We start from the raw sequence: 10,642 nt of genomic DNA, 5'->3' as shown, positions 1-10,642 counted from the left end.
ATCATTTTCACTTTTGATGCTAGTATACAGTTGAATTCACCAAGGCTTTTGTGTTTAGGAAATTACATATGATCACATGCCTCCTAAACATATAAAAATTGAAGAAATTAAATGTAAAAGAAATTAAGTTAACGAGCTCTGGCAAATCATGGATTATGATAAAGAACGGGGGGGGGGGGGGGGGTTATCAAAAAGATATTGCCTTGTATGATTGCATAGGCAAGAAGAGGAAGGGAATTCTTGCTTTTGCCACTTTCCCTTCGCTTATGTTTGTTGGAGGGAGGGGCACTGAGCGAAAAGCAAAACGAAAATAACCGATGACATCATGGTGAAACCCATGCTGGGCAAATTAAAACTGACCACACCTTACTTTCGGTTTGCCGCAGTAAGTATACGCAGCATTTATTGAGAAACATGATGGATTGACTCCCAATTGATTCGACTCCCACATTTTTGCAAAACAAACAGTATCACTGAAGATAATTTTATTACGTTTTTGTGATATCTTAACTATCTGTGGTCGGAGTGGCACCGAATTCATGATCTCCATGCTACTCATCTGACCCTAATTTTGGTACTCGTGATACTCACACATCCAGCGTGCCGTTCTACAAATTTTACTATCATAAGCTTGGGAATCCAAACATTCCTAGAGAAGGGTTTCACTAATAAGTTTCTACTAGGAATGACAAACGTATATCACCATTATTATGAACAATGTTTTTGGTGGCATGAGTTCCTATAGTATTTTTATTTTTTTATTGGTTCATATGCCCCTTAACAAAAATTGGTGAGTTTTCTATGTGACTGTCAGATTGCCACAGTATATTATGTCAATGTACATTGTGTCACAGTCCAACAAGGCTAAAAATTGTTTCTTTGAGGTAGGAGGGTGTTACATGTAGTGTTCCCAGCTGTACAGTAACATAATATCTCTATAGATGTGTATTAAGGACAAGAAGATCGGTCAGAAAAGGAGACAAGAGCCAAAACTCATGTATGGGTCCACCAGGCTTGTAGTTGTATGTGGTGCATGCCAAATAAATGATAATGCATTTGTGTACCAAAAAGCGGGTCAGATGATTAGCATGGAGATCATCAACTCGCTGCCACTCTCACCTCAGAGAGTTAAGATATCACGAAAAAACGTAGATAAAGTTATCTTCGGTGATAATAATTTATTATTATTATTTTTTGCACAAAAGCAGGAAGCGGATCAATTCGAGTCATTCCAGCAAGTCTCTTCAGACGAGCTGCGTATACTTACTGCGACAAACTGAAAGCAAGGTGTGGTCAGTTTAAATTAGTCCAACATGGGTTTCAGGATGATATCCACGGTCATTTCTGTTTTGCTTTTCATCCAGTACAGCGAAGCTACTGATGACAAATTTTTATCTGATGATGCGGTGGAAAAAAATTCTTCACACCTCTTTACAATGGAAGAGGATCTGGAAGACGACGTCGAAACACCTGTTAAGAATGATGCATGGGAGGACATCGGCAAGGTCACTTCTGTCGTAACGGCAGGACTGGACGTTATTAACAACATACTTGATAGTTTGCCCGTAAGTGTTTGTTTGAGTCTCTCTCTCTCTCTCTCTCTCTCTCTCTCTCTCGATTTGTTTATGTGAATTAATAAAGTTCTTCGTGTTATCAAATATTCCAACTTCACTTTGGATGAATTAAACTGGTTAAAAGAGCAGGCTTGAATAACCATCTTGTAATTTCAGCATAGAAAGGAAAATATAGGCCTACTGCAATAGCAATCCATTTGGTCATATAGTCACATTTAAAAGCAATTCACGAAAAAAAAAAAGCAATTTCCATTTTCAAACGTTTTGAGCCAGTTTAATATATCATAAAAGTAATATAATATTTTACTTAGCATCTTTCACAATTATTCCATCAATGGCGGAAAAATGACAGCACAGCTGTAATAACTACCGCCATCTTTACCCGCCTTCCACCCCCCTTCCCCAATAAACCTAAGAGAAGGGAACGTGACAAATTAAAACCAGAAATCCCCCCATCTTCTTCCATGTGTGATCATGCGAGGCATTGTTTTTATCTTTGTGCCCCCATTCCTTAGCAAAATCCCAAATTAGCCCATGCCCGTTTATTTATATTCTTTATCATTGTTAGTATTTCTTATTATTATTATTTTTTTACTTTCAGAATTCCATTACTCGCACTTGTATTGTGACCATACGTAACTTCATGGAGAGAAAATCTTTGGTGAATCCCGTTGTATATACAAAGGCATCGAGGCTGAAAGTGATTCTACCGCGGAGAATAGGCCCAGGGCAAGCCACTGTCCTGGAGTTTGATCAAGCCGAAAAAGACGGAAAACCTGAAGGATCATTTGTGTACAATATCGAGGGAACAGTCTTTTTTGTTACTATATTATTCCACGTGGGACCCCCAACCACCTACAACGCCAGAATATTTGCTTATAGAGCCAAGTACTCGGCCATAAAAGAAACCCTACACGACGGCATGAAGTCCATATCCCCTTTATATCCCTTGGTAGCAGACGACACCATTCGATACGTCATACGTCCAGAATGCGGTTACAAAGTGTCTGTCGTCATGACTGACCTCGAGAGGGCTACGATGCAAGTTGACGTCTATGACTGCCATGATAGTATTGACAAAGCTGTCCTAGTCGTGGCCAAGCAACCCACTACTACAGAATTCTTGGACACCCTAAACTGTAACCGTGATGTACGAACATGCCAATGCTGCAAGATCATCTCCTACACGAAATCTGGCTCTCGAGCCTTCTTTTCCTTTCCAGCAACAGCTTTATATATGTTTTTTACAACCCTTCTTGCGATGCTCTACTGTATTCCACAAAATGTTGACTTTTAATTTGATAGATCCGTGTTGATTTTCAAACTTACAAATACAGGTACAGGCTTACAAACGCAGTACGATTTAATGTAATTTTTTTCTTTGAATGTTATTTTCAAAATATACAATGCTTTCCATATAGATCTACAGTTAAATTGATTTGCTTCTCCAGAACAATGGCATGGAACAAATTTTTTACGCTTTAGATGTTTTAGCAAACAGTCAAAACTAATCTCAACGATGCAATACGTTATGAAGGTAATTTTCAAATTGCAGCATGTTTTTTAGCTTCATTCCTATATATATAATATAATTGACTTGTTTTTCCATAACAATGGCATGGAACACATGTTTATGCTTTTTAGACTGCTTGTATTGCAAAAAGTAGGAACACATTTTGACGATGTGTTATAAACACCACGTAATACTGGATCGCCTGGGTGAAAATTTTAAATTTTAATATGACATGTACATTTAAAAGAAATAGATTCAAAGATTATTTTAACCAAAGTGAGATTGACAATCTTCTAGATCTGTTTCTCCCTCTTACTTGTTATTTTGATCATTCAATATCAAATGTTACAGAATTTAAAACGTAAATCAGTATTTGATAACACAAGCTTATCTTCTTTGAAAAATAAGACTAAATGCAAAATTAAACTGTTTGTGTCTATTTTATTTGTCACTATTCTAGATTTTTTTTCTTCGAACGGGTTTTCTTTTTTGGTCTAAACTTTATCCAATGTCCACATTAATCTATGGAAACTTCAAAGTTGAAAAGAACTTTACTTTTTTGTTGTTTTCTATGATCTCTAAAAATCCCCAAAACATACACAAAGCGTCAAATGGACAAATTGGGCGGATCGTGCTTCGAGTTGCCAAGCGCTTAGCTCAAACTGAGCTGTTACAATTGACAATGAAAGGACAAATTTGCCGGAGTTTGATACTAACCGGAAGTGTCCAACAATCTGAGACCATGGGTTTAAAGGGCGCTGAGGTGTGTGTGTGTCTAGTTTCCAATTTGGTTTTCAAAAATGAACCCGGCAACCGAAACAGGTACCGTTTTTCATAACCTTTCTGGCAAAAGGAAACTAGTATCGTTTAAAAAAACGATTCTGGCAACGAGAAATTAGTGTAATATTTTTAAAAGGATTCTGACACTGAGAAACTAGAATCGCTTTTGCCGAGGGAAACAAGAGAAGACAGTGGGGGAGGGGACAGGTAATTAGGAACTAAGGCACGTCGTCTACATTACGTCGGGGATATCTGAGGTCTCACTTTGCTGTTTCACTATTGATTTTAGTTGAATTTTTCAAAAACTATTCTGATTTTCAAATACCAATGTCGCTCTAGAAAAAGAGAACCTGGCAATTAGAAACTAAGTCCGTTTGTAAAAAGGATTCTGGAAGCCAGAAACTAGTGCCATTTTTAAAGACGATCCTGACTCTGAGAAATTAGAATCATTTTTGCCGAGGGGAACAGGAGAAGACAGAGGAAGAGGCAACTGGCTATCGCGACCAGGGAACCCGGTTTTTGAGTTCTTAATTCCTCTCATTACCATTACTACTATGGAAATTCTGCCCCTCTGCATCAATGAGAACCTAATTTTTACTCCCCTATTAAATTTGGTTAGTTTTTATTCATTGGTTGTACAATTGGTAAGTTTTTGCGAAAAAAATCCCTTAAGAATTTGAAAGAGGAACATTGGTTTATGACATGATTTTCTGTATCAGTTTTCCCATTGCGTTAGAGGTGACACTTTTGGAAGGGAGAATATAACTGACAGGCGGGTTTAGGGATCGCAATAGAGGGTACCGGAGGAGAAAGGATTGTGCCGGAAGTAGAATAAAACGCAAAGCTGAGTGGTCGTTTTTAGCTGGAGGTGAACGGGAATAAAGGCGTGGGCTCAGAGAAAAAAAAACGTTTTTTCTAGCAAACCAGTGAGATAACATTTTTTCTTTTGCCATTTTGGGAATATTATAGAAAGATTATATTTGTAGAAATAATATGTACACGAATCGAAGGCACCATTTTCTAATTATGCAGATCCGGAAATTTGCTTTCCAAATAATTAACTGGGATTTTGTGTTATTCGTAATCCACTTACCACACCCACTTATTTATGTTATTTTTTGCGAAGCTTAATGAATTCAGATGCAGATGTGACCATACATTCATAGTGAAACCGGGTTCAACACATAAAAGCAAACACATTGCAATAATATGGATATTATTTACCTTCTGCCAGGGTCGCATAAATTATTATGTGCAGTAAAGGGGGGGCTGACAACTCACATTAATGATGGTCTAGGGGTGTATTAGTTTCTACAGAATTTGTGAACAGGGTTTGATTCATGGAAACCTGCACCACGAGCGTAAATAATAATAATAATATATTTATTTCAAGTCTAAAATCCATAAAATGTTCAACAGACTGTACAACATAAAATGCAAAGAAGTTTATAGATAAAAACGGTTAAGATATATTTTATATAAATAAGAGCTAAACTAACTTAATTGTAATAAACAGTAATTAAAAGTAAAAAAATCCAAGGTTTCTTTAAAATTGTAAAATTTAAGATTCATGAATAAAATGTCTTAAAGATATGAGTTTTTAATTCCTTTTTAAAAGATTCTTGTGATTCTATTTGTCTAATAAAAATTGGCAACTTATTCCACTCTACTGGTGCAGCTACACAAAATGATATGTCACCATACCATTTTAACCTTGATTTTGGAACTTTCAGTAAAAGTTTGTCACCAGACCTCAGGGATCTTTGAGGGCTATAATGTTTGACTAGATCAGTTATATATGGTGGAGCTAGATTATAAAAAGCAGCATGTGTAAAAACTAAAACCTTAAATAAAATTGTGGCCCTAACTGGTAATCAGTGCAGATGCTTTTATTTATTTATTTCTTATTACTTTTAATTTTTTTTCATTTACAAAGCCCACTAATGTTAGGCATTGTTAATCATAAATCGCATAAATTTTTAGATACTTGGCACATATTATATATCTGTTCATTCTTGATTGTTTTTTGTAATTAATGAAATAAGCACATTTTTGTTTTGGCCGGGCATAACTGCTATCTATGCCAGCGCTGGCCAGGTGTGGGCCGATGTCCGAGACTGTTTGGGAAATAAACATAATTCCCCCTGACGCTGAATGCAGAAAAGCTGGTGATATAATGCGTACTTTCGAAATTAGAGGAGGCTTTTTAACCCGTTGACATGATTGCATTCAACGAGAAACCCCGTCATTGGGAACGAAACCTTGGTTTGTGAGATTCCCTACTTTTACCATGGTAGTAATTTGACAGCCACACAGGTGGTTATACGTTCACTGACACCTTTTACAGTGTACATGGTACGTAGAAAACGCACCAATAAATTATCACGCGGCATATAAAACACAAAAAATAATTAAGGGACCCCATGTCACTGAGAGCATTGTTCATGATAATTTTTCTCATTTTTGGCATTGAAATCATATTTCTGAATACTATTTATTGGTTCTGGGCTGTGATAAACATGTTCTGCAATTATTTCCCCTTTGGCTTGCCATAGATAAGGCGTACGTATCATATGTGTGAGAATCGAGTGTACCAAAATTCGGGTCCGAGGATGAGTAGCAAGAAGATTATCACCACAAAGAGTATAGATATCACAAAACGTAGATAAAATTATATCTTTAGTGATAATCCTTATTTTGCACAAAAGCAGGAAGCGGATCAATTGGGAGTCACTTCATCAAGTCTCTCCAGACAAGCTGCATATACTTACCGAGACAAACGGAAAGAAAGGTGCGGTCAGTTTAAATTTGTCCAGCATGGGTTTCAGGATGATATCCAAGGTCATTTCTGTTTTGCTTTTCATCCAGTACAGCGTAGCCACTGCTGACGATATTTTATCTGGTGATGCGGTGGACATAAATTCTCCCGATCTCTTTACAATAGAGAAAAAATCGGAAGACACTCTGCCAAAAGGCGACACCAATTTACAAGCTAGGAGGGACGCAACGGTTCTTGGCGTGGTCTTTGAATATGGAAAGCAAGCGTATGATTTTTATAACGACATACGTAGTCTTTTACCCGTAAGTGTTTGTTTGAGTCTCTCTCTCTGTCTCTCTCTCTCTCTCTCTGTCTCTCTCTCTCTCTATATATATATGTGTGTGTGTGTGTGTGTGTGTGTGTGTATGTGTGTGTGTGTTTGTGTGTGTATACAGGAAAAACACTTTTACTTTCAATATATATACTCGCACTAGTATTATGACCATACGTAATTTCCTGGACACAAAATATAGTAGTCTCATTTAAAAATCATTTACGAAAGTCTATTTTTATACCATTTATTGCCAGATATTTATATCATCCATCGACAATATCGTCATTAATTTCATTTACTTTTCAATAATTGTTTAACAATTTCATAAAATAAAGAAACATTAAGATGGTTGTGCTGGAGTGAAGATTACCTTCCCTTTTGAAAATGAGATACAATAAACATGTATATCGCTGTCAATTTTATACAGTTATTTTTTTGTCAATGGCGGATCAAAAAGGCACAGCAGACACATACCATCTTTCCCCGTCACTCCACCAGGCAACCCCCCCCCCCCATCTAACAAACATAAGCGGAGGACACGTGACAAAATTATTTCCCTCTTCTTCTTGTCTTTGCGATCATGAAATGCAATATTTTTTATCTTTGTGCACACAACCCCCCTCCCTTTCATAGGCAGAGTCCTGAATTCGCACGTGCTCGTTAACTTCGATTCTGTTACATTGAGTTTTTTCTTCAAATTTCATGTTGTCAGGAGGCCGCTACTTGCACTAGTATTGTGGCCATACGTAATTTCCTGGACACAAAAGCCTTGGTGAATCCGGTAGTGTATACTAAAGAATCAAAAATGAAAGCAGTTCCACCAGAGAGAATCGGCCCAGGGGAAGCCACTGTCCTCGAGTTTGATCAAGCCAGTGAAGATGGAAAGCCTGAAGGATCACTGGTATACAATATCGAGGGAACGGACCTTTATGTAACTATATTATACCACGTGGTACCACCAAACACCTACAACGCCAGAATATTCAGATTTGAAGCCAAATACTCGGACGTCAAGGTAAACCTACACAGCAGTATGAAGACCGTAGACGACTTTTATCCCTTGAAAGCAGACGACACCATTCAGTATGACATACGTCAAGAATGTGGTTACAAAGTGTCTGTCGTCATGACTGACCACGAGAAGGCTACGATGCAAGTTGACGTCTATGATTGCCAGGATACTATTGACAAGACTGTCCTAGTCGTGACCAATCAAACCACTAATGAAACTATCATCGACCCCCTGGGATGTAAGCCTGGTGATTTACCAAGATGTGGGTGCTGCCAGACCATCTCCAACGCTAACACTCTCTTCTTATTACCAGTAATATGGACGCACGTGTTCTTTTCAACCCTTCTTTCCATGTTCTACGGTATTCCCTGAGATGTTGGCCTTTAATTTGATAGAGCCAGGTTTATTTTTCAAATTATAAATAAAATGCAAACTGGTTTAATATAATTTTTTTCTTTGAAGGTTATTTTCAAATTGCAGTATGCATTCTACATAGACCTTAAGTTGAATCGATTTTGTTTCTCCAGAACAATGGTTTGGGACAGATTTTTATGCTTTTGAGGCTAAATCAAACAGTCACAACAAAATTCAATGATGCGATATGTTACGAAGGTAATTATTTAAATTGCGGTGTGCTTTTAGCTTTATTCTCATAGCTGAATAGACTGGTTTCTCCATTACAATGGCATGGAACACATTGTTTTTGCTTTTTATACCACTGGTATTGCAATTATTTTGAATATTGGAACGCTTGGATGTACATTTTAATTTTCGGAATATGGTATTTATAAGAAATTGTTTCAAAGATCATTTTAACCGAAAAGAAAATGAAAATCTACTTTTTTCCCTCACATTTTTTATTTTGATTATTTAAGTTCTTATGTCATAGAATTTAAGGTATAAATTAATATCTGCAAACACAAGCCTATCTCATTTGAAAAAAAATAAGACTAAATTCAAACTTTAACCATTTGTTAGCTTTTGTATTTGTCATTTTTCATCTTTTTTTACAACGCGGTTTGTTTTTTCGGTTGACCTACTTCCAATCTCCATACTGATTTATCGGAGCTTCGAAGTTGAAAAAAAAAAATCTTTTCTATGATCTCCAAAAGCTCGGTAATCTCCATAACGCTAAACGGATGTATTAGGCGGATCTTGATGTGAGTTTCCCGACACTGCTCAAATGTGTAAAAAAAATTAAGATTAATCCGCGTTTTGATACTCACCGGGAGTGCCCAACTCACAATCTGAGACCATGAATTTTGCCCGCTTTCGACCAAATTTGAATCAGAGTATAATTGTAACGCAAAAGATTGTATTTTTTCATCATCATTTCTACTCATTTCTGTAGAAACCGGGATGTAAAACTTATCCGTGTTTTGAAACTCACCGGAAGTCCGGGCTCCCATATGATTAGTACAGGTTAGGGTTAGTTGGGGTATTGTGGTTGGTGTATGGGAAGAATGTGTCCTGTACAAAGTAATGGAAGCGGACTAAGGTTCCTAGTGAACTTCCATTGCTGTACGTTACACCGGCAACCAGAAGTTAGTGTCGTTTTTCATATTCATTCTGGCAACCGGTCACAGGCATTCGAAAACATGTCGCCGTAAGTTTGCAAGCGACTGCAATAAAATTGGCGTAGGCTGGTGCATCAACAGGACATCAGTAAGAAGATCATTATTGTTAGCTGCGGCGACAGGATAATACATATAAGTGGTTAAGAACAGTGCCTGTGTGTGTCACTCTAATCAGCACATTATATTATTATTGTTGTCGTATCTTACTGACTGCATGTGCATTAAAATTTGTTTGTTCTGGCGACAAGGTAAAACCTTAAGTGTCTAGGGACAATGTCTACAGTACGCGTGCCCCTATAATCATAATCAGCACAAGACCTACTTGAATATAATCATTGTTGTCGCTTCTCACTGACAATGCATAAAGAAACTTGTTTGTTTTGGCGACAAGGTAATACCTTTAAGTGGCTAGGAACAATGTCCATGCGTGCCAATATAATCATCACAAGCACTTCTTACCTACTATCATTGTTGTCGTATCTTATTGCATTAAAAAGATGATAATTAAACAACACAAACCGCCAAAGGTTTTTTTCTCATCGTTTATTGGTCTATATTTATTTATTTCATCATGAAGATCTGTTTCATAAAAAATGATAACCAATAACAGGAGGGAATCATACATAAAAGCACAAACTCTTCATTGCAATATGCATTATGTTGCGGAATAGACTTTCATTTTAATTAGGCCTTTCAGGAAATCGTTAAGTGTAGATAACATAAACGGCTGAGAAAAATTCAAATGTTAAAAATAACTTGTACAACGAAAAGGGTTATATGTGATGGGTGTTATAGTAAAGTGGGTATACCCGTTAAGTACGACAGTCATACCATGTTAGTGCACAGATATTTAGGTAGACGATTTAAAATGATATACATTTTAGTACATTTTGTACTTACATTATCATATATGAAGATGCATTAATAAATATAAGAACAAACAATTTGTGCCAGCCACAACATGGTGGATGAATTTTCTACCCTCAGTTTCACAAACTATGGGACAGCAACCATGTTGGTGTTTTTTTCCAAAAGCTACATGTAGACTACCACCTGTAAACCTTTATTTTCAGTTAAAATCTCCAACCTACAGC

The 10,642-nt window shown here is 36.9% G+C and overlaps 2 protein-coding genes across 2 annotated transcripts; both read left to right on the top strand.

The window, feature by feature from the left end:
* The first annotated feature begins 1,226 nt into the window (after nt 1-1,226).
* On the top strand, nt 1,227-3,468 carry LOC106179278 (uncharacterized). Its single transcript, XM_013562826.2, has 2 exons — nt 1,227-1,565; nt 2,176-3,468. Exons 1-2 carry the CDS (start codon nt 1,314-1,316, stop codon nt 2,869-2,871), a joined length of 948 nt encoding a protein of 315 aa, XP_013418280.1. The 5' UTR covers nt 1,227-1,313; the 3' UTR covers nt 2,872-3,468.
* A 2,991-nt stretch (nt 3,469-6,459) lies between these two features.
* On the top strand, nt 6,460-9,343 carry LOC106179277 (uncharacterized). The gene is made up of 2 exons (XM_013562825.2): nt 6,460-6,948; nt 7,672-9,343. The coding sequence occupies exons 1-2, from the start codon at nt 6,685-6,687 to the stop codon at nt 8,341-8,343; spliced, it is 936 nt and encodes a 311-aa protein (XP_013418279.2). The 5' UTR covers nt 6,460-6,684; the 3' UTR covers nt 8,344-9,343.
* Nucleotides 9,344-10,642: the final 1,299 nt, after the last annotated feature.

The sequence above is a fragment of the Lingula anatina genome, chromosome 6 (assembly GCF_051362555.1).
Source record: "Lingula anatina isolate TDL-2025a chromosome 6, LinAna3.0, whole genome shotgun sequence".
Taxonomy (NCBI): domain Eukaryota; kingdom Metazoa; phylum Brachiopoda; class Lingulata; order Lingulida; family Lingulidae; genus Lingula; species Lingula anatina.
Note: the sequence above shows the minus strand (reverse complement) of the source record. Positions and strands in the feature narration are given on the sequence as shown.

Bases quoted from the DNA above. Each gene is read 5' to 3' on its own strand.
- LOC106179278 (XM_013562826.2), top strand. From the start codon at position 1,314: ATGGGTTTCAGGATGATATCCACGGTCATTTCTGTTTTGCTTTTCATC. The intron at 1,566-2,175 runs GTAAGTGTTTGT...TTTTACTTTCAG, and splicing joins ACATACTTGATAGTTTGCCC to AATTCCATTACTCGCACTTG.
- LOC106179277 (XM_013562825.2), top strand. From the start codon at position 6,685: ATGGGTTTCAGGATGATATCCAAGGTCATTTCTGTTTTGCTTTTCATC. The intron at 6,949-7,671 runs GTAAGTGTTTGT...TCATGTTGTCAG, and splicing joins ACATACGTAGTCTTTTACCC to GAGGCCGCTACTTGCACTAG.